At 45.7% G+C, this 24,670-nt stretch overlaps 1 protein-coding gene across 1 annotated transcript; it reads left to right on the top strand.

Moving 5' to 3' along the window:
- Nucleotides 1-5,130: 5,130 nt before the first annotated feature.
- LOC132206772 (zinc finger protein 271-like) lies at nt 5,131-20,008 on the top strand. The gene is made up of 4 exons (XM_059641731.1): nt 5,131-6,001; nt 11,687-11,866; nt 15,173-15,273; nt 19,137-20,008. The coding sequence occupies exons 1-4, from the start codon at nt 5,464-5,466 to the stop codon at nt 19,860-19,862; spliced, it is 1,545 nt and encodes a 514-aa protein (XP_059497714.1). The 5' UTR covers nt 5,131-5,463; the 3' UTR covers nt 19,863-20,008.
- Nucleotides 20,009-24,670: the final 4,662 nt, after the last annotated feature.

The following is a 24,670-nucleotide window of genomic DNA, read 5'->3' as shown; positions in this document are numbered from 1 at the left end:
CTCCTTGACCTGACACATCCTCCCTGTCTTCTCTCCAACCTATCTGCTCCTCCCACCTCACTGACCAATCCCCACCACTGCCTACTTGCACTCACCTATCACTATCCCATCTACCTTTCCCAGCCCCATCCCTCCTCCCTCTATTTATTTCAGAGCTCCCTTCTGCCTCCCCCATTTCTGAAGAAGGGTCCTGACCCAAAACGTCAACTTTCCTGCTCCTCTGATGTTGCCTGGCCCACTCTGTTCCTCCAGCTCCACACTGTGTTATCGCAGGTAAATTTGCTAGTTCACTTGAAAGGCACTTTTGTGAGGATGTAAAAGGGTACCTATTGCAACTCATTGAGAAGTTGCACTGTTGGCAGTGATGGAAGATTATACCAGGGTGACATGGAGGGAATGGCTTCTTCAGTGTGCCGACAGATGATGTAAATACTGTTTGATTTCTGTGCTTCAGGACCCAATCCAGAGAAAGTTCACTGAGATGAAGGAGTTGTGTTTTCTAGTAAGATGTACAGGTTGGGCTTGGACTCAGTGATGTTTAGATCAAGGAAAAATGGTCTTGAAACATGTAGGATTCGGAGATGGCCGATCAGGGTAGATGCAGAAAGGGTGCTTCCTTCTTCATCAGGTTTTGTTTAATAATAAGGGATTTCTTCTTTTGATGGGCGACCATTAATGTTTAGCATTCTTTTCTATAAGAAGCGGTGGAGGCTGGATTATTTCTATTTAAGGCTGAGTTAGGCATCTTTTTGTTGGACAAGGGAGTCAGTGTTCATGGGGTCAAGCAAGAAAGTGGAGTTAATGCCACAGCCGTGATCTTAGTGGATGGCAGAGCAGGCTTGATGGGCTGAGTGAGCTACTCTGGCTCCTGTTCTGTTGATTCAATGAATGATGGTTTTTAAGAAGTGGGAGAACCACGAAGTAATCATCAGAAGCTTTTGCTCTCGTCGGAGATGTGATGCCTTCTCGGCTGAGCTGTGTCACTTCTGTCCCACTCTGAGAATGCCTGGGATTTGTAAACTCCACCCTCCATGGGAGTTTATTAATTCATTGCTGGCAGTGACCTCAAAGTTGACAGGTCACCTTGGGGCCTAGTGATTGTCATCAGTCCGAGGCTGGGAAGAAAAGAGGCCATTGTTGGCAGCTGAGGAGGAATGGCTGTTCCTCCAATTGTTGAGAGTAAATGAAGGGTGGGACAACTCTCAGGGCCCAGGAGATGGATGAAGTGTCCTGTAAAAACAAGAATTGTCTGTTCTTATAGATGTTTATAAACACCTATTGCAGGGGATTGAGCGGACGAATTGCAGACAAAATAAGTCAAACCAAACACTACATTGAGATCCTACAGTCTCTTGCTTCGTCAGGGCCTGAATATTGTCAGCCTTTGACCGTGGGAGGAAAGGTGTCCGTCTGTCTGTTTGTGGGAAAGTATTTCAACGATTGCTGCGACGAGAAGAGCACCCAGAATCTCGTATACCTGAGTGTTCCAGCAAACTGAGTATGGGAAGAGCTTTGACCAGTTACGCAGCCTGAAGAAATATCACAGTGTGGAGAAACTGAACTTGGGTTGTGCATAGGCAAGGCTTCAGTTGATTGTCCAACCTGGAGAGACAGAGGAACACCCGCTCCACATGGAAACCGTGGAAGTGCGGGGACTGTGGGAAAGAATTCCGAAGCCCCTCTGAGTTGGAAGTTCACCACCGCAGCCACAACGGGGAGAGGCCATTCATCTGTTCCCAGTGCGGAAAGGGATTTGCTCAGTCTTTCAACCTGCTGACACACCAGCGAGTTCACACTGGCGCGAGGCCATTCGCCTGCTCCGAGTGTGGGAAAGGATTCACTGATTCATCCAACCTTCTAAGACACCAGCGAGTTCACACTGGAGCGAGGCCATTTGCTTGCTCCGAGTGTGGGAAAGGATTCACTGATTCGTCCAATCTTCTGAGACACCAGCGAGTTCACACTGGAGCAAGGCCATTCACCTGCTCCGTGTGTGGGAAGGAATTCACTCAGTCATCCCATCTGCTGAAACACCAGCGGGTTCACACCAAGGAGAAACCTTTAACATGCCCAGACTGCGGGAAATGCCGTAAAAGTTCCAGGGAACTGACGTGCCATCAATGTGCTTGCAATGAGGATGAATCATTCAGGTGCTCCCACTGTGGGGCTGAGTTCAGGCAATCATCTGAACTAGATGTACACCAGCAAATTCACACAGGGGAGAAGCTATTCACCTGCTCAGAGTGTGGGAAGGCATTCACTGATTCATCCAGCCTTCTGAGACACCAACAAGCTCATGCTGGCGAGAGGCCTTTCATTTGTTCTGGATGTGGGAAGGGATTCGGTCAATTTTCAATGCTGCTGAGACACCAGCAGATTCATGAGCAACATCAGGAGTTGGATTCTCCCTGTTAAACCACATCCGGGACTGAATGCATGTGTCTCATGGTTCAGAGCTTCAGGACACTGAATGTACGCTCCTTTCACAGCTGTGGTTAGAGTCAGGAAGAACAACAAACATGGGAACTGCCAAGGCAGAGATTCATGACAGACCGTGTTCTGCACCTGACTGGAAGCAAAGTGGCAGGTTTATGGTTCCACGCTGAAAGTGACCATGGTCATTCTGGACCAAGGATTTCAAATGTTTTTGTAATATTCCCAATTCAGCTATTACAGGTTAGTAACAAACACTCGGATTAATATTGAACTTTTCAAACAGCACAATAATACAGAATGCTACACAGGGGTTAATCTTAGGTGTATTAAAAGGAGGACTGGGGCTTATAACAGCAGAGTGAGAAAATGTAAGAGATTGGACACAGTTTGAAGAAATAAAATGGCAAGACAAAGAAATCCGGGCAGTTGATAGCTATTTTTAAAATAATTACAGCAGCTGAAAACAAAAACAAACCTGGAAGGTAATAAAATGTGAGGCTGGATGAACACAGCAGGCCAAGCAGCATCTCTGCAGTTCCCATTATCTCTGATGGAATTCTCCAGCATCTGCAGTTCCCATTATCTCTCTCAAACCTGGAAGGTGTTTGGATCTCAGTGAAGGGATATCAGCAAAGTCAAAGACTGAGATTTAGTGGCCTCGAAAATCGACAGATTAAAACAGTGAAGCACACAGAACATGATATGACTCAGTTAGGTGAACAATGATTAAAAGTTGAGAGACATTAATCAAATAATGGACCAGGATAAAAGAGACCCTTCTAAGAAACGGCAGCGTGGAAGCAGAATCAAATCCGACAATTCTGGATATCATTCCAGATTGGAAGCTGCTGGGTCTGTGTACCTTGAGTAGACCATAGCTAAGAAGTGTTTCAGTCTGGGACCGCACCTGGGTGAGGAGCTTAGAAAGAATATAGCACAGGCTTACCCAAATGATATCTGTGCTCCAAGGGTTAAGCTACATGGAGAGGTACAAACAACGAGTAATATAGTCATAGAAAGCGAATAGATTCACAGTTGTGAAATAATGGGTGGGCATAATGTATTATATAGTTGGAGGAAGGAATCAAATGTACTGTAACCAGATTTGCAGACAGCAGAATTAGGAGGCAAGGCAGTTTGAGAGAGAGAGAGAGAGAAATACAGTCTACCGAGAGATGTTACTTGGTTAATGAAATGGGCAATAAGTTGGCAAATGGAGTGCAATATGTGAAAATGTGAAGTTGTTCATTTTGAAAGGGAGAATAGAATGTTATGTAAATGGAGAAAAAACTGCTGAAAGCTGTAACATAAAATGCAGAAAACTAGCATACTGTTGGAGTAGGTAATATTAAAGGCTAATGGAATGTTGGCCCATATTTCAGGGGTGGGGGGTTGATGTGTAACAGTTGGGAAGTCTTACTACAACTGGACAAGGTGCTGATGAGATCGTCTCTGCGGGCAGTTTTAGTTCCCAAATTTAAGGAAAGATATCATTTTATTGGAAGCATTTCAAAGAAGGTCACAACTATGATCCCTGGTAGGGAGGGTGTTGTCTTATGAGCAAAGGCTAAACAGGTGTGGACCCTACTCACTGGAGTTTAGACGAATGAGAGGTGATCTCACTGAAACATTTAGGATTCTTAAGGGGCTTGGCAGGATAAATGCTGAGAGGATGTTTCCCTCATGAGAGAATCCAGGACAAAACAGCCTACTCTCAGAATAAAGGGGTGTCAGTTTCAGATGAAGATGAGGAATGTGTTCTGAGGGTTGCCTGTCTTTGTAACTTGTGGCTGCAGAGAGCTATGGGAGCAGAATCCTTGCATATATTTGAGGCTGAGATATACTCTTGATCAGTCAGAGTCAAGGATTGTGGAGAAAATGCAGGAAGGTGGAGGTGAGGATTTTCAGATCAGCTCTGATCCTATTGACTGGCAGAGCAGGCTTGAGCAAGTGTATTCATTGTTCCTGTTTTTTATGGTCGCATGGTCAGAGCCACACAGAGAGAGGTCCTTCAGCTCAGCAAGTCTGTGCTGGCTCTGTGTCGAGCAATCCGGTTTTTAAAATTTTGCTCAAGTGACCATTCAGTTTCCTTTGGCTAATCCTCCTCCCTATCGGTCTCTACCTGCTGTTGTCGCGATCCGGAGAGTGCAGAGCTCGGGCCCCATGCACATCAGGTATTTGAGTATGAGGGTCCAGCAAACCTGGGCTTGTGGGTTTGGGAAATCTGACCAGCCTGAGAGGCTTTGGTGTGTGTAGACGGAGTGCCTGCTACTATACTGGGGCTCTGTGTTCGGGGGGCTTTCTGTTCAAGTGGAGGATGGGGCCTTTTGAATCTCGTACTAAATGAAAGCCAAGAGAACTGCAGATGCTGTAAATCAGAAACAAAAACAGAAGTTGCTGGATAATCTCAACAGGTCTGGCAGCATCTGCGGAGAGAAATCAGAGTAACATTTCGGAATGAGTGACCCTTCCTCAGAACTGCTTTTGTTTTGGATTTTGAACATCTCTCAGTGCTTGGGGAGAGGGGCAGAGGTGTACGTGTGCTGAAGAACAGCATGGAGTTCTTAGACAGTTGCTCGAGCAGGGTCAGTGGAGATCACCGAGGCCAGCGATGGGAATTGACTTGTTAAAAATGTGCATTGGAAGCGAGACAATGGCGTCAGTTTTTCCACTATTTAACCAGAAGATGTTTGTGTTTGTTGAGGACCAACTGGCAGAAAGATCAGGGCACTGTGCAACTCAGAGGGGAGCTCTGTGGTGATGTTCATGTACACATGCTCTGCTGGTCCCCCTCTCTCTTTCTTTTACTGTTTCCCTGTGCTGCTCCAAAATGGCCAGATCCATTCAGCTCCATTTCAGACAGAACCTCTGTTTATGTGGCTTCTCTCTCACCTCCCTGCCTTTTTATTTTTCTGTTTTTAAATCAGTTTCACAGAGTATTAGTAGAGTCAGGAAACTCAAACGTCAACATCAGGATCTGACCGAGTCACCCGGTTTCTCGGCTCCTGGACATGATCAGATTCAAACATGGCATTGAACAGCGCTGTTCACAGTGAGGAGAAACGGTACCTGTGCTCTGTATGCGGGCAGGCCTACAGCCGATGGTCTGGACTGTGGAAACATGAGCACAGTCACACACAGGGGAAGCCGTGGAAGTGCGATGACTGCGGGAAAGCGTTCGGTTACCCGTCGGACCTGGAAGCTCACCGGCGCTGCCACACCGGGGAGAAGCCGTTCTCCTGCTCGACGTGCGGGAAGGCTTTCGCTGGGTCATCCACCCTGGTGATCCACCAGCGGCTTCACACAGGGGAGAGGCCGTTCACCTGTTCCGACTGCGGGAAGCGGTTCACTCGGTCGTACAACCTGCAGGAACACCGGCGGGTTCACACAGGGGAGAGGCCGTTCACCTGCTCTGACTGTGGCAAGGCGTTCACTTGCTCATCCAACCTGAAGAACCACCGGCGAGCTCACACCGGGGAGAGGCCGTACTCCTGCTCCGAGTGCGGGAAGGCATTCACTCGGTCGGTCAACCTGCAAAAACACCAGCGGACCCACACGAACAAATAAAACTTTTCAGCGTCCCGGTGCAGAAAATGCCACAAAGCAACATTGCTTCGAGTCTTTTTAACACCAGACGGATTTCAGGCAGTCGGCTGAAGTCGCTGTAAATTAGCGAATTCACACGGGGGAGAGACTGGTCAGTATGTGGGGAGGAAGTTACCCATTTGTCCAAACTGCTTGAGACACTCATGAATAAACCAGTAGAACAGGATTCTGCTGCTTTTGAAATAACATCACGGTTTAGTCCTGTTTGTCATCTTGTAGTCTGTTTCTGCTGATGACAGCTTAACGTTAGGGGCTAGTATTCTCGACTAAATCTCAAATAAACCAGCCTTGTTTTAAACCATGTGGAGGTGTCTTTTAAATGTTTGTAACGGCTTATTTTCTTTTGAAGGGCTCTACGCCTCCCTATCTGCGTCATCCTCACCTCTGACAGCAAGCGCAAGAGGGGCGTGAGGGAATACTTCCCACGTGTCTTGCATGGGTGCAGCCCCAAGTGCAGTCAGGAAGCTTGACGCATTCCAGGGCAAAGTAGCCCCCACTTGATTGACACCACGTTCACAAGCACCCACCCCCGAATGCTCGGTCGCGGCAGTGTGTACTATCTACAGGATGCACTGCAGAAATTCAGCAAAGATCCTCAGACAGCACCTTCCAAAACCCCTGATCACTTCCATCTTGAAAAGCAAAAGCAGCAGTCACAGAAATGCCACCCAACAAACTGCCTTCCCACCCTCCCCAACCCAAAGCCGCTGCGAGGTTTCCAGGGCGACCGGCTCTGGCCGGAGCGAGAGGCCGCTCTGGGAGCTGCCCCGCCCCTTGCCTCCCAGTGGGCAGGGCTCCCAAAAGGGACAGATCGAGCCCCGCCCACTGGCGGCACTGTGTCTGCTCCTTTGACCTACCGTGACTGGAAAGGCAGTTCAATGGTCCCTGGCAGGGGCGGCACGGCGGCTCAGTGGTTGGCACTCTGCCTCACAGTGCCAGGGAACCAGGTTTGATTCCACCGGGTTGACTGTCCGTGTCTGCGTGGGTGTGCTCTGCTTTCCTCCCACAGTCCAAAGATGTCCAGGTTAGGTGGATTGGCCACTGGAAACACAGGGTTTACGGGGAAAGCGTGGGTCGGGGTGCCATGCTGTTCAGTGGGTTGAGGGGCTGAATGATCTGCTCCCACACCTTGCCAATCGGATACAAAATTGGCTTAATGGCAGGCATCCGAAGGTGGTGGTTCAGCGTTGTTTTTCAACTGGAGTCTGGTGACCACCAGTGTTCCAAAGCGTTTGGTGCTGGGCTCACATTTGTCTGTCATTTATTTAAACGATTTAGGTGAGAATATAGAAAGCATGTTTGGTAAGTTTGCGGATGACACCAAGATCGAAGGTACAGTGGACAGTAAAAGAGGTTGCTAAGACTGCAAAGAGATCTTAACCGATTGGATCAATGGACCGAGGAGTGGCAAATGAAGTTTAATTTGGGTAAATGTGAGGTATTGCATTTTGGTAAAACAAACAAAGGCAGGACAAATACAATTAATGGTAGGGCCTTGGGTAGTGTTGTAGAACAGAGGGACCTAGGGGTACAGGTGCACAATTCTTTGAAGTTTGCGTCACATGTAGACAGGGAGTTTAAGAAGGTGTTTAGCACACTTACCTTCATTGTTCAGACCTTTGAGTATAGGAGTTGGGATTTATGTTGAAGTTGTACCGGACGTTGGTGAGGCCTCTTCTGGAGCACTGTGTCCATTCTGATCGCCCTGTAATAGGAAGGATATCATTAAATTGGAGAGGGTTCAGAGGAGATTTACCTGGATGTTGCCAGGAATGGAGGGTTTGAGTTGTAAGGAGAGGCTGGATAGGCTGTGAGTTTTTTCCACTGGAGTGTGTGGGGTTTAGAGGTGACCCAACGCAGCGTTGGGTCATGAGGGATACAAATAGGGTGAATGGTGGGTGTCTTTTCCATGGGATAGGCGTTTCAAGGCTAGGGGACATATCTTTAAGGTGAGTGGAGAAAGATTTATAAAAAGACTTGCGGGGTCTTTTAGAAATGTTTGGAGAGATATGGGCCAAGTGCAGGCAGGTGGGACTGGTTTAGTTGGCGATTATGGTCGGTGTGGACGAGTTAGACTAATCTGTTTCTGTGCTATATGTCTCTCTGATTTGTGAAGAAAGATTAACAGGTTCGGCATTTGTCTGCTCAAGTTTAGAAGACTAAGAAAAGACTCGATGGAGAGTCCTCACAGGGTGCATTTGTGAAGCATATTTCCTTTCTTGGGAGATTTTAGATTTAGGATTAAAAATGCAGGCCTCTCCATTGAAAAGAGAGGTGAGGAGAATTTGTTTTTTCTCTCACACAAGAGGCTCATGGACTTTTGGAAAACTCTTATTCAAAAGGCAGTGGATACAAAGGCATCAAATATTTTTAAAGGCAGAGGTAGCTAGATTATTGGCATGCAAAGGAGCTGAGGGTTAGCGGGTGGGCTGAGTATGTGGAATAATTAGATTGGCCACAATCTTATAGCGTTTTATTTAAATGGAGAAAAGCTGCAACACCAAGGGACTTGGGGCTACTTATGCATGAAATGCAGAAAGCTAGCGCACAATGGCAGCAGATTAGTGGCCCTTATTTCAAGGGGGTTGGTATGAAAGAGTAGGGAAGTCTTGCTACAACTGTGCAAAGTGCTGGTGAGGCCACATCTGGCATACTGGGAATAGTTTTGATAACCTTATTTTAAGGGAAGGTATCATTTCATTGGAGAAAGTTCAGAGAAGGTTCACTCGGATGATCCATGGTATGGAGGGATTGTCTTTTGAGCAAAGGCTGGATAGAGTCAGAGAGTAACAGAGGTTTACACTATGTAAACAGGCCGTCTGGCCCAATTTACGCACGCTGCCCGGCTTTCACAATTAATCTAGTCTCATTTGCCTGCATTTGGCCCATATCCTGCCATACCTATCCCATCCATGCACCTGTCTAAATGTTCCTGAAATTACAAATTTGTACTTGCTTCCAGTGCTACCTCTGGCAGTCCATTCCAGACACTCATCATCCGCTGTGTGAAAGATATTGCCACTGTGGACCCTTTTGTACCTCTCCTCTCTCACCTTAAACCTCTGCCCCCTCATTTTAGACTCTTTTATACTGGGAAAAAGCTGTTGGCTGTCTATTTTATTCATGTCCCTCATGATTTTATAGGTTGGGAGTCTACTCACTGGAGTTTAGAAGAATGAGAGGTGATCTCATTGAAATGTATGGGATTCTTAATGGGCTTGATGGGGTAAATGCAGAGAGGACTTTTTCCCCCCATGGGGAAGTCTAGGACCAAAAGACATAGTTTCAGGTTAAAAAGCCACCAGTTGAAGACCCAATTTGAGGAGGAATTTCTTCTCTCAATGGGCTGTGGAAGGGTGGGTGGGGGGGAGGGGGTGGGCAGGTGGCAGAGTCCTTGTGCATATGTAAGACTGAAATTTGACTACACATTTCCAGCTTTCACTGTTATTCTTCCTGGCTCTAAATACAGCTGTAATGCAAACGTCTGTTCTAAGTCTAGGGATTCTGAACCATGGAAAAAAAATTGGCTTGACATCCTCCTCAGGGTTAACCCACATATCCAGTCCTGGACGGAATTAACAGTGACATTTGCTTCAGAATCCAACACTCACTGCTAGCCCTCGTGGGATCTCATGTTAAAACTTGTGTTGTCTCAACTCTCCTTCAAACAAGGTAAAGAACTCCGACTAAAATGTTATGAATGAATTTGCCCAAGTGTCCCACAGCACTGAAGTGGTCAAATTACTCTGCACATAAGCTGGTATCGAAGCAAAACACTCTCAACTTTACTAGGAGCAAAGTTGCAATCACCATTAATACCAAACAATGCTATCTCTAATCCTATTTCGTCCCTTGAGTTTACAGTACTTCCTGAGTCGCTGGTAGATTTGCCCCGTTGCTCTCTCTCTCTCTCTCTCTCTCTCTGGCACTGTCTCTGGGTCGGCAAGGCTACTTTCTTCCTCTCTAGATGGTCAGTTGATGTATGCTCCTTGCCACACTGGCCTCCTCAGAAGGCCCCAGATAATGCAAGAGATTCCAAGAGAACAGTGTGCAGGTGAATCCCATTCTTATACCTTTTGAGATGGTTTTCTGGAACTTTGTGTAGTTCTGACCAATCAGTTTGAAACAATGTCAGTTATTTGAATGGCTTGCTACTGTTCGCTTTTTTATGTAGCAGGACCCGGTGCCTTTCTGTCTGGACCCTCCTTTGTTTGGTGGATAAATCATTGGGGGTATGCCTGTCCAGGATAACTGTTTCCTTTTACATTATGCTAATGTCATTGACACCTAGCTGCTGTGCTTGCAGTGAGCCTGGTGTGTGGGTTTTGCAATTCAGAGTTTTAATTGGCCAATAGACCCCACATCCCTGGATAATAAAATGTGTGGCTGGATGAACACAGCAGGCCAAGCAGCATCTCAGGAGCACAAAAGCTTCCACATCCCTTGCTGCTTGGCCAAGTCAGTGATTTACCTATGTGTTAGCAGCCAGGATGCAGTTACACCTGTAAGTTAAATTACTGGCACGATTTAGTGATACAGTCCTGACTATGGAATACCTTATGATTTCAGTGCTATTTTTGAGCTTCCTTTTAATCAATGTGACTCCCTGCCAGTGGCAAGTTGAGCAATTCCGGATTTTAATTCTAAAATTTAAATTTTCAAACTCTGAACTAAACAGATAAAGGAAACACTGCAGTTTATCCAGGGCATACAGGTTGTCCAGATGAACATTCGTAAGAAGCATTCTTGATTGCTACCTGGTGATTACTACATTAAGTGAATTAAAAGACTTTTGGAAGGTACATGAATAGGAAAAGTTTAGAGGATATGGGCCAAATACAGACAAATGGGAGTAGTTTAGTTTGGGAAACTTGGCATCGACAAGTTGGACTGAAAGATCTCTTTCTGTGTGGTATGATGCTATACGTTATGGTCCACCAGGTGTCTCAGAGATGAGATGAGTAAATTTGGGGATTTAATGTATTAATCAATTAAAACCTTCTAACTGAATAAAGATTAAACAGCATGTTAGGTTTGTTTAGTAGATTCTCATCAATGGTGTGAACTTTGATCTTTTGCTGATAAATTCTGTGTCTGATACTGCATCTCTCTCTCACACCTGAAGTAGGACTGAGGCTCCGAAAGCTTGTGTTTTCAAACAAAACTGTTGGACTATAATCTGGTGTCCTGTGATTTCAAACCTTGCCCATCCCAGTCCACCACCAGCACCCCCACATTATGGGTGGAACAGAACAAAATAGAATGCCCTATATTGTCACTTGTACTCCAGTATTGTAGTTACAACAAAATGTTTTTATAATGGTGCAATTATAGATACAAGTTCCTAGGTACAAATCTTACAGTAAAAGAAATGTAGTGTTGTTATACAAAAGAGGAAGAAACTGCTTCAAGACTTTTCGGAGATACTGGGAACTGCAGATGCTGGAGAATCCGAGATAACAAGGTGTGGAGCTCAATGAACACAGCAGGCCAAGCAGCATCTTAGGAGCAGGAAAGCTGACGTTTCGGGCCTAGACCCTCAGGCCCGGAACGTCAGCTTTTCTGCTCCTAAGATGCTGCTTGGCCTGCTGTATTCATCCAGCTTCACACCTTGTTATCTCTTATTTCATGACTTCTCACCCAGGTCGTAAAATTGCCGGGGCACTAGGACCCTGCTGCAAACAACCTCTTGTCCCGCCCATGTTCATTTACGTCACCAGACTCGTAACGCATGCGGGTTGCTCCCCGCGAACCAAGATGGCGGCGGCTCGCCAAAACTTAGTCCTGGCGTCAGACCGCAGTGTCGCAAAAATGGGACCTGCAGGTTGTTAACCGAGGTTTGAAGTGTTTAATAAGTGTTTATAAAGCTTCGCGGTCCACTCCCTCCACCCCGGCTCCCGCTGTCCCTCGTCGGTCCGGCACCCTGACTACCCTCCCGACGCGGAAAAGAAAGAGTCTCTGCCCCCATTGTTATCATCATCAATACGCATGCCCCAGACCCTGAAACCTTTCCGCGCCTGCGCACCGCTCCCCGTTCCCTGGATGGGGGACCTTCAGCGCCGCGAGGGATGGTGGGTAAATTCCTCACGGATCGTGTGTTGGCCTCTTTTTGTAATGTGAAATGTGGGACAAGGCGTGTTGCAATCAATAACTTTACGAGGAAAATTATAGTGGCAGTGTATCGGACACTGAGGTGCAAGAGTTTGAAAGGGGAGGTAATGGCCTGTTGGTATTTTCGCTGGACCGTTAATCCAGAAACCCAGGTACTGTTCTGGGGATCTGGGTTGGAATCCTGCAGATGGTAGAATTTGAAATTCAATAAATATCCGTCTGGTTCACTAATGTCCTTGAGGGAAGGGAACTGTCATCCTTACCTACATGTGACTCCAGACCCACAGCAATGTGATTTACTCTTAACTGGCCTTTGGGCAATGAATTTTGGTCTGGCCAGTGATACCTTCATCCTGTAAATGAGTTTTTAAAAATTAAAAGTAAGAGTTGAAATTGTAGACACACTGACCACTATTTTTCAGTCTTCTGTAGACACTGAGGTAGTACCAGAGGACTAGAGAATGGCATTTGCTACAACCTTGTTCAGAAAAAACTTCGAAGAGCAATACAGCTTAACTTTTGTTTTCAGTTTAGCTTCAGCCAAGGGAAAACTTTTAGAAACACAAATTCAGGGCTAAATTAATATAAATAAGTATAAAACCGATGGATTGCAGAAAGCCATCTTAAAGGGAAAGTGTGAGTCATAATTTATTGGAGGTTTTGAAAAGCTACCAGAGAGCACTGAATTCTATTGATATAGTGTGGGTGGATTTCCAATAGGATATTCATACAGTGTCGCACAATGGAGTTGTGAGAAAATATACAGCTCGTGGACTTAAAGGGTTTGGAACAACTTGGATTCTCAATTGCCTGAGTGACAGGACACAAAAACTGTAGTGTTATCAAGTAGGTCTAAATATAATGGACGCCCTTTTAGGCTGGAGGAAGATTTATATTGGAGGTACCCAGCGGCTACTGCTAGACCCTTTTATTTACTGATACGTTAATTGCTAAGACTGAGGTGTTGGAGGACACAATTTCAAAGCTTGTAGACAAAACAAATCAGTGTGAGCTGGCAAGATGGATCCAGAACTGGCTTAGTCATAGGAGACTGGGGGTAAGGATGCTTTTCAGAATGGAGGGTTGTGACTAGCATGTTCTGCATGGATCAGTGCTGGGACCTCTGCTGTTCGTGATCTCTATAAATGATTTGGAGGAAAACATAGCTGGTCTAATTAGTAAGTATGGGGATGATACAAAGATTGGTGGACTTGCGGATAGTGATGAGGCTAGTCAGAGGATACAGATCAGTTGGAGGAATGGGAGGAAAGATGGCAGATGGAGTTTAATCGGGACAAATGTGAGGTGATGCATTTTGGAATGTCAAGCACAGGTGGAAACTATAGAATGAATGGCAGAACTCATAAGAGTATTGATATGCACAGGGATCTGGGTGTGGATGTCCACAGTTCATTGAAGATGGTAATGTGGGTAGATAAGGTAGTAAAAAATGCCTATGGCATGCTTACCTTCCTTGGAAGGGGCATTGAGTATCAGCATTGACAAATTATGCTGCAGCTTTACAGAACTTTAGTTAGGCCACACTTGGAATATTGCATAAAGTTGTGGTCACCACGCTACCAGAAGGATGTGGATGCTTTGGAGAGGGTCACTAAGGTTTACTAGGATGTTGCCTGGTATGAGGGAATTTAGCTATGAAAAGAAGTTGGCCAAACTGGCTTTTGTTTTCACTGGAACGCAGAATTTTGAAGGGTGTGACCTGATGGAAGTTTAAAAGATTGTGAATGACACCAGTAGAGTGGAAAGTATGAGGTTTTTTTCCACAGGGTGGAGTGGCCAGTTACTAGGGGACACAGGTTCAAGGGGTGAGCGGGGAAGCATAAAAGACATGTGTGAGGCATGTTTTTTATACAAAGGGTAAATGAGTGCCTGGAATGTGTTGCCAGAGGAGATGGTGGCAGCAGACACAATAGCAGCATTCACTAAGTACCTGGACAAACACATGAAAAGGAAAGGAATAGAAGGATACAGATTTTGTAAGTGAAGACAGTTTTAGTTTGGAAGGGCAAAATGTGGTGGTGCAGGCTCGGAGGGCTGAAAGGCCTGTTCCCATGCTGTATTTTTTTGTTCTTTGCTCAAAACCTTAGATGCATCATATATTGTCAGGATGATAGTATTGAGCTTCCAAAAGTTGTAGACAAGGGGCCGGAGTGAGTGGTTTATAGCAGATGATGTTCATTGCAGAGAAATGTGATGTACTTCATTTTGGTAGGAAAAACATGCATTTAGCACGCTTGTCTTCATTGCTCAGACTTTTGAGTGTTCTGAGGAACCCGACCCGAAACGTTAAATCTGATTTTTTTTTTCTTCTTAGATGCTGCCAGACCTGCTGAGCTTTTCCAGCAACTTCTGTTTTTGTTTTGAGTTTAAGAGTTGCGACAATATGTTGAGGTTGTACAGGATGTCAGTGAGGCCCCTTCTGGCGCACTGTGTCCTGTTCTGGTCTCCCTGTTATACGAAAGATATTATTAAACTGGAGAGGATTCAGAGAAGATTTACCAGGATGTTGCTGGGAATGGACGGTTTGAGTTATAAGGAGAGGCTGGATAGTCTGGGCCTTTACTTCACTGGAATGTAGAGGTTGAGAGCTGACCATATGGAGGTTTATAAAATCATGAGGAGTGTAAATAAGGTGATTTGGCAAATGTGTTTTCACTAGGGTGGGAGATTTCAAGACTCAGGGGCATATTTCTAAAGTAAGAGGAGAAAAATTTAAAGACGTAAGGGGCAATTACTTTAACACAGTGGTTTGTGAGTTGAATGAACATCCCGAGGAAGTGGTGGATATGGGTCTAGTTTCAATCTTTTAAAGACATTTGGACAGGTAAGTGAATAGGAAGGATGTGGATCGATATGGGCCAAATGCAGGCAAGTGGGACTAATTTAGTTTGGGAAACTTGGTCCGTAAAGACAAGTTGGACCAAGGGGTCTGGTTCTGTGCTGTGTGACTCTATGGCCTTTGTGAAAGTGCTGACAAGGTTAATGTGAATGGTTCCAGAGATGGGGATCTTCGGTTATGAAGATCAATTGGAGAAGATCATACTGTTTGTCAAGGGGAAGTGTAGGCTGAGAGGAGATGTGATTGAACTGTTCACAATCGTGAGGCGCCTGGACAGAGAATCTGTTCCTGCTTGTGAGCGCATCAAGAATAAGAGGACAGAGATTATTTGGGACAGAGGATAATTGAGGATCATTGAAGACAGAGAAAAATTGGGCAAAAGAAGCAATATGAGACGAAACCTTTTCATACAGCAAATGGTTACAGGCTGAAAAACATTGACTGAGTGTATGGTGGGGCCTGGTACAACTGAGGCATTCAACAGAGAAATGAATGGTTCTTCGAAGAGTAAGAATGTGTAGTGTTATGTGGAGAAAGTAGGACAAAGACAGTAAGGGAGATGCTGACCAGATGGCTGATTCAGACATGTGGTCTTGAATTTCCTCCTCCTGTGCTGGAAGGATTTTGTGATTCCGTGAACATTTGACATCAGGCCGGGTGATCAAAAGCTTGTCAAAGAGGTCGGTTGAAGGAGTGTCTCAAAGGAGAAAAGTGAACTGTGGAGTTGGAGAGGTTTTGCGAGGGAATTTCAGAGCTTATTGTTTCCCATGGCAAAACAGGGATGCTCAAGAGGGCAGAATTAAAGGAGCACAAAGACCTTGAAGGCTTGTGGGATCAGAAGTGATTGTGGTGATAGGGAAGGGCATGGTCAAAGAGAAAGTTCAAAACAAAGTGGGTGCCCGGTGGCTCTCTGATTATCACTGTTGCCTCCCAGCGCCAGTGACCTGGGTTCGATTTCATCTTCGGGTGACTGGGTGGAGTTTGCATGTCTCCCAGCGTCTCCGTGGGTTTCCTCCAGGTGCTTTGGTTTCCTCCGACAGTCCAAAGATGTGCAGGTTAGTTGAAAAGGCATTGCTAAAATGCCAGAAAGTGTCCAGGGATGTGCAGGCTGGATAGATTAGCCATGAGAATTTCAGAGTTATGGAGATAGAATGGGATGGTGTGGAATGTATAGGCCAAATGGCCTGCTTCAACACTAGGGATTCAATGATTCTATAATTTGGAAATGGAAGATGTTCAGGGAAATGATCACAGGAGCAATGGCTGAATAAGACATTGTGAGAGGAAGGACAGACTGTCGAATTGTCGGTGATCTCAGATTTACGAGGGGGCGGGGCAGTGGTTTGAATATGGGAGGCTACACAGAACAGCCAAATTTCAAGGTGACAAAGAATGGGATGAGGGTTTCAGCAGGCGTTGAGCTCAGAACAGATATTGTTCTGAGGTCAGAAGTCAGCTGGAGGCGAAATATGGTACTTGTGGATTGTGACCTGTCTTTACCAGTCTGAAGAAAAAGAACAGAGTTTGTAGCAGGGCCTGAAGACAATATCTTTGGTCCTCTCTATTTAAGTAGAAGACATTTCTGCTTCTTTGGTGCTGGGTGTCAGACAGGCCAGAGCGTTGTGTGTGTTTGTAGGGAAGCAAGAATAGGAGCAGGAATGGGCCATTCAGCTCCCAAAACCTGCACCACGATTTGACCAGATCAGGGTTGATTTGCCCCAGGGCTCAACTTCTCTTTTGTATCAGCTCCTCAGAGCCCAAAGCTTCCCGATATGTCAAAGACCTATCTCCCTCTTCTTTGAAGTCAACTAACCAGCCTCCACCATTCTTTGGATGGAGAATTCTAGACATTCTCCGTCTGGGAGAAGAAATTTCCTGCATTCACTATTAAATGAGGGCTCCGTAGTCTGTAACAATATCTGCTAGTTTCACTCATATTGTTATACAGCATAGAACTGGACTGTTTGGTCCAACTAGCCCATGTTGACCATGTTCCCAAACTAAGCTAGTCCCACTTGCCAGCATAATAGAAGATAAAAAGGTGTGGGGCTGGATGAACACAGCAGGCCAAGCAGCATCTCAGGAGCACAAAAGCTGACATTTCGGGCCTAGACCCTTCATCAGAGACCCCCTCTCTGATGAAGGGTCTAGGCCCGAAACGTCAGCTTTTGTGCTCCTGAGATGCTGCTTGGCCTGCTGTGTTCATCCAGCTCCACATGTCGTTATCTTGGATTCTCCAGCATCTGCAGTTCCCATTATCTCTCCCCCACTTGCCTGCATTTGGCCCATATCCCTCTAAACCTTTCCCATTCATGTACTTGTCCAAATGTCTTTTAAACATTGTACCTGCATCCATCACTTTGACTGGCAGTTCATTCCACACGTGAACCACGCTGTGTATAAATGTCCATTTTAAAACTTGCTCCTTTCATTAAAAAAAATGTTCCCTAGTTTTCAACTCCTTCACTCTAGGGAAAAAGACCCTTGCTATTTACCTTATATGTGCCTGTCATTATTTCGTAAACCTCTCTAAGGTCACCCCTCAATCACCATTCCCGACAATATCCATGTAAATCTTTGCTGAACACTCTCCAGCTTAATGATATCCTTCCCATACCAGGGCAACCAGAACTGTACATCTTACTCCAGAAGAGCCCTCACCTATGTCCTGTACAACCTAAACATGACATTCCAACTCGGAGAGTCAATGTCTGAACAATTGAGGCAAGATGCTAAATGCTTTCTTAGCTACCCTGTCTATCTGTGGCGCAAATTTCGAAGAATTATATACCTGAGCCCCTTGGTCTGTCTGTTCTACAACACTACCCAGGGCCCTACCATTAATTGGTTAAGCTCTGCCCTTGTTTGATTTACTAAAATGCAATACCTGGCATTCATCCAAATTAAACTCTGTCTGCCACTCCTCAGCCCATTGACGCAATTGATCAATATCACTTTGTAATGTTAGATCACCATCTTCACTGCCCAGTTTACTACCAATTTTGGGCAGCATCTGCAAACTCTCTAACTACGCCTTCGATATTCTCATCCAAATTATTTATATAAATGACAAACAAAAGTGGACACAGTACCAATCCATGTGGAATATCACTGGTCACAGGCCTCTAGTCTGGAAAAAAATGCGTGCACCGCCACCCGCGGTCTCCTTCCTGTCAAGCCAATTTTGTACCCAATTGGCAATTCCATGCGATCTAACCTTACTAGTTTGTCTACTATGCAGAACCTTGTCAAAGGCTTTATTAAAGTCCATACAAACAATGTCTACCATTCTGCCCTCATCAATGTTTTTGGTTACTTTCTTAAAAAACTCAATTGGATTTGTGAGTTACGATTTCCTTCACACAAGACCATGCTGACTGTTCCTAATCATTCCTTGCCTCTCCCAATGCATGTAAATCCTATCTTTCTGAATCACCAACAACACACCCAACATCAATGTCATGCTCACAGGCCTATAGTTCCCAGGCTTCTCAAATTTCCAGCATCCTCTGCTCATCTACCCTCACAATCATCCTCAGACTTTTGTAGGTTTCGATACGTTCTCCATCATTCTTCTAAACTCAGGGCCTAAATTGTTCAGTCGCTCTGGATAAGTCAACCCTTTCATCTCAGGAACGAGCCAAGTGAATCTTCAGAGGTGATGATGCTCACGTACGCCTGCTGCCCTGATTCTTCTTGTTGGTGGAGTTTGAGGGTTTGGGAGATTCTGCTAGTAATGGTTTGAGGTGTGGATGTGTAAAATCCTGTTTTGTTAAGCACCCTCTGATGCTTCCACCTTCTGTCTGCCCTCCCAGCGAAACCAGAATCTGGCATAATTCCAGACTGGGTGACAAGTTCGCATCCCTGATGACCATTAGTTGAGTTTTTATAGTAGTTCAGCATCTTCCCATGGCTGCTTTATCCTCATGTCATTCCCACAGATGACCAGATTCGTTTAGCTCAACTTCACAGCCTGTCTTTGTGTTTTTTCATGGGCTCTTTCTGCTTCCTTTCTTTCTGTTTTAACTCAATTTCGCAGGGTGTTAGAAGGAGAGGATTTGCAGCTGGGAGACCTGAACCATACATCACATTTGTGCCTGACTTAGCCGCCAACTTTTCGTAAATTGAACAACGTTGGATCTTGAGCATGGAAGGGGAAAGCACTGTTCACAGCGGGGAGAAACTGTTCACCTGCTCTGTGTGCGGGCGAGACTTCGGCCGATCATCTGCCCTATCGCGACACAAGCTCTGCCACACCGGTGAGAAACCGTGGAAATGTGGGGACTGCGGGAAAGGATTCAATTATCCAGTTGAGCTGGAATCTCATCGGCGCAGTCACACCGGGGAGAAACCATTCACCTGCTCTGAGTGCGGGAAGGGATTCACCCTGTCGTGCAACCTGTTGGCGCACCAGCGGGTTCACTCTGACGAGAGGCCTTTTAAATGCCCGGACTGTGCCAAGTGCTTCAAAAGTGCCGGGGAGCTGATGCGACATGAGCGCATCCACACCGATGAGAGGCCGTTCCGATGCTCCGACTGCGGGACCGGGTTCAAGCAGTTATCTGACCTCACTGTCCACCAGCGGGTTCATACCGGGGAGAAGCCCTTCACCTGCCCTGACTGTGGGAAAGGATTCACCCAGCTGGCGAACCTGCTGACCCACCAGCGCATCCACACCGGGGAGAGGCCGTTCACCTGCTCGGTGTGTGGGAAGGGGTTCACTACCTTATCCAACCAGCTGGAACACCAGCGAGTTCACACCGGGGAGAGGCCATTCACCTGCTCCGTGTGTAAGAAGGGGTTCGCTCACTCATCCACCCTGCTGAGACACCAGCGGGTTCACAAGTAAACCACTGTGATCGGATTAATCACATCCAGGACTGGAAACATTATCACCGTGGTTTGTTTCTGCTGATGTTAATTCCAAAAACTGAACTGGAGTTTAGTAATATTCTGGATAAAAGTCAAAATAAATAATTTCAAACATTTTAAAGAGATGCATGTCAAGCCTTTAATTTCTTTATCATGAGTTAACTTGTTTCGAAGTTGTGCCTCTTTCTTTCATGTCGCCTCCTCCTGGCTTCCAATGTGTGCTCACGAAGGAGGGTCGTACAGGCTTCTTTATCCCTCATGATTCAGGCAACCAATCAGCTGTCTGTTCTGCCTCCCTCCCTTTCCCAAACCCACTGGGCCAAATCTCCTTTAAACTTCCTATTTGTCCAGGCCTTGAAATGTGCATGTTTCTCTAGTTTCTTTCCTCTTTCCCCTCTCATTTTCTCAGAGTTTATGTTGTCTCTTAGATCCACCTGGTCACTCAACCCCATTCCCACTGGACAACCGAGTACAGAACAGAGGGAGGGAGGGAGGGAAGGAAGGGAGAAATCCCCAGCTTTGCACCAGACAGCTAACGATCCTGAATCAGTGTCCGAGGCTCCTCAAGGTGTTGCAAAACCTGTCCTGGGCCAGTTACTGGTTCCATCCTTGCTGGCTGTAGAGGTGACAGACAAATGACTGTGGAGGGGATAGCTGACATTGTATACGGTCCATGCTTACACCTGCAAAGACAGGATGGTATTGCACATGTACACTGGTCTGTTGACGACCGGCTGTGCTCTGAGCATACTCGGGACTGAAAGTGGAGGAAAGAAGTGGAGAGGTGTGTTTGGATTTTGGACCAGGGTGAAGGGACCGTGTGTTGTGCGGGACAGGGATTTACAGATTTTGGGGGAAACGATAGGAGGAAGGAAAGAAATGTCCTGTAGAAACTGGAATGGCCTGAATTTCAATCCTGTATTGACTGCAATGACTTTTGTCCTTTTGCAGGTGTTTAGAAGCGAAGGATTTTCAGATGGGAGACTCAAACCAAACATCGCATCAGGATCTAACAGAATCACTCAGTTCATCAGAACCTGTATATCATCAGCTTCTGACTGTGGAAAGTGAACTGTTTCTCTGTTCTGTCTCTGAAACAAGGTATTGAATATTCAGCAAGACTGGAAAAGTAATGACGGATGTGTGCACCCAAGTCAGATTGTTCTGGTGAACCTACAGTGGAGAGAGCTGCAACCAGTTCCACAAACTGGGAAACATCAAAACATTCACGGTACGGGGTGGGATGTTATCAGTGTGTTTTGTGTATGGATGAGGTCCAACCCCTGAGAACCACAAGGACACCCACACCATGGAGAAACCATGGAAACGTTTGATTTGTGGGAAAGGATTTAATCACACATCTCAGTTGGGAATCCATCAACAAAGACACACCAGGGAGAAGCCATGCACCTGTTATGTGTGCAGGAAAGGATGTACTCAGACATCCTCCATCATGTTACACCAGTGAATACACAGCGAGGAGAGGCCGTTCAGCTGCACTCACTGTGGAAAGACGATCAGGTCTTTGTCCGACCTGAATCAACACTGGCGGGTTCACACTGGGGAGAGGCCTGTCACCTGCTCCATGTGTGGGAAGGGATTCACAAAGTCATCCAATCTGGTGACTCACCAGCGGATCCACTCCGAGGAGAAGCCATTCAGCTGCACTCACTGCGGACGGAGGTTCAAGCATTTGCACGGCCTCAGCGAACACTGGGGAGGGGCTGCTGACCTGTCCTATATGTGGGAAGACCATCACAAAGTTGCACGATCTTATGGTTCACCGGTGAATTCACACACGGGAGAAACCATTTGCCTGCTCCGTGTGTGGAACGAGATTCACACTTTCATCCGCTCTCAAGTCATACCAACTAATTCACACTAAGGAGAAGCCTTCCAGCTGCACTTACTGTGATAAGAGTTTCAGATGTTCATCCACTCTCCTTGTTCACCAAGCGAGTTCACACCAGAGAGAGACCATTCACCTGCTGTGCGTGTGGGAAAGGATTCACCAGGCCCTTCAACCTACTGGCGCATAAGCAAGCTCATAAATGACTGCAGGAGATGTGTTCTGCTGTTACTAATACAGTTAATCACATCCAGGATTGGGAGTCTGACAATATTAGGTTGTTTCTTCTGAAGTTAACAACCCTCTAACAGGTTGGAATTTAATTTTCTGGACATATCACTGATTTTCAAGGTTGCAGTTTCCCTCCTTTTTCTCTTTGAAAAGTGCCATATTCAATCCTTCCCTTTAATTCAAGAGATCTCAACCAGAACTCAATAAATTTTCGAACTTTTACTTCAATCTAACATTGACCTTTGGTGTAAAGTCTACAACTCAGTGTCTGAAAGGTACCATCAACAAACAACTCCAATTAGTTGATGAACCCTTCCTGACAGTTCTTGCACATTCTGTCACGGTAGTGTCTCCATTATGAAGTTATATTATTGAGGAACAAGAAACAGAACAGCAAAATATTTTACAGGCACATCAATAAAACCTTCATCAATCGACGCTGGTATTGACAAAGGTTAGCAGTCGCTGAGGTCATTCGTTCCAGCCAAACTGCACATGCATCGAAACTCCCAGCCACTGCTACAACTTCATCACCTCCTTCTATTCGAGACGGATGTTTGCAAAGGGTCATTGTTTTTGTTGTGGGTTTTGATGTAACTGAATTTCAGACCACTCATCTTTGAGCGAACAGGGCAGGATTTTAATCCTTGATTCATGAATGCGATGAAGGCATCGCTGGCTAGGCAGCATTTACGGCCCATCCTAAATTGCCTGGGGGCAGTTCAGAATCAACTGCATTGGTATTGCTGTGGGTCTGGAGCCACATGGTAGGCCAGACCAGGTAAGGATGACAGTTTCCTTCTCGAAAGGACATTAGTGAACCTTGTGCAATTTTCTGACAACCTGTAATGGATTCGTGGTCATTAGATTCTTAATTCCAGATATTTTATTGAAATCGAATTCCACCATCTGCAGTGGTGGAATTTTGAACTTGGGTCCCCCAGATTGTTGTCTGGGTGTCTGGATTAACAGTCCAGCGATAATACCACTAGGCCATTTCCTCCATCTTAATGACCCCTCCTGTTCCAAAGACTCATGGATTGTTTTCCCTGTGTCTGTAACATGGTTTTCTTTGCTGTAAACATCAGGAAGCTCGGCTGTGGGGCAGGGTGTCACATCTTTCATCTCTGATACCATTGAAATGCAGAGAAAGCTGCGACCATGTCAGGCTGACTCTCCAATTGTGGATCCTCATCAGGCAATGGCGACTGCTCTCGCTCAAGCATTGAGCCTGTTTGCAGGATGGAACATGGTCACGTTCTGAGGATTTTCCTTGTGGGATGCCGGAGGATCAGCAGGATGTCTTAAAAGCCTGCCGTAAGCATGCTTGCAAGCCTGACGTGGAAGTCCAAAATATTGACTTTCACACGTGGGAAACACTGACTCACAACAGAGGAAGATAGCAACTTGACATCACCTGTGGAGTGTCTCCATGGCGGTCAGTAGCTACAGTGAACAGGCAGCAACACTGAAAACAACAACAACGTACATTGACACCTGGAATTCATTTCACGTGTGGCAGAACCTGCCTCTTACAGATAGGGCTCTTCACATGTCAACAAAAGTACTGCAAGTACCTCATCTTACAGAAATGGTAGGTTGGCAACAGAATATCACCATCCTCTAGTTCATACACTTACTGTGACCTTCCTGCTGATTTGCTCCACTATATCTCTTTCTCTCTAATCATTGTAAACTATCCATTGCTTTTTAACAGAATTTTCTTAATTCTGAGCTTGAACTTTGGTTCGGCCACACTTGCAGAATGCATTCAATTCTGGTCACCAACATTACAGAAAAGATGTGGAGGCTTTGGAGCGGGTGCAGAAGAGGTTTACCAGGATGCTGTCTGAATTAGAAGGTACGAGCTATAAAGAGAGCCTAGAAAAACTTTTTTTTCTGGAGCAACGGAGGCTGAGGGGAGACTTGACAAGTGCCTATAAAATTCTGAGATACATAGACAGGGTTGATAGTCAGAGCCTTTTTGCCAGAGTGGAAATAGCTAATATTATGGGGCATGCATTTAAGGTGAGATGGGCAAAGTTCAAAGGAGATGTGAGGGACAAGTTTTTTTTTTACACAGAGAATGGTAGGAGGCTGAAAATGCACTGCCAGGACGAGTGTTGAAGGCAGATACGATAGGGGCATTTAAGGGACTTTTAGATAAGCACATGGATATGCAAGGAATGGAGGGATATGGACCAAAGGCAGGTAGAAGGGATTAGTTTAATCTGGTGTCATGTTTGGCACAACATTGTAGGCCAAAGGACCATTCCTGTGCTGTACTGTCCAATGTTCTGTATGTTCTAAACCAATTCTGTCCTTGCACCTTCAATAAAATTCTCTTTACAAGACAAGACAACATCTGCTGTAATCAGTGATAATGGGAACTGCAGATGCTGGAGAATCCAAGATAACAAAGCGTGGAGCTGGATGAACACAGCAGGCCAAGCAGCATCTCAGGAGAACAAAAGCTGACGTTTCGGGCCTGGACCCTTCATCAGAGCATCTGCTATAATCAGCACTGCCATCCATCTCCTTTGTTTTCTGAACATGTTGTATCTGAGAATATTTATTATCCTGTCTTCACATTAAGCATTTTGCTGTTGCTGCAGATAGCCATATTCTCAAGAGGCTATTTATGCTTGTAATTTCTAACCTTAGTCACTAAATTTATGCATTTATGTGCAGTTATTTTGAGAGAT

Source organism: Stegostoma tigrinum, chromosome 43, assembly GCF_030684315.1.
Source record: "Stegostoma tigrinum isolate sSteTig4 chromosome 43, sSteTig4.hap1, whole genome shotgun sequence".
In the NCBI taxonomy this organism is placed as follows: domain Eukaryota; kingdom Metazoa; phylum Chordata; class Chondrichthyes; order Orectolobiformes; family Stegostomatidae; genus Stegostoma; species Stegostoma tigrinum.
Note: the sequence above shows the minus strand (reverse complement) of the source record. Positions and strands in the feature narration are given on the sequence as shown.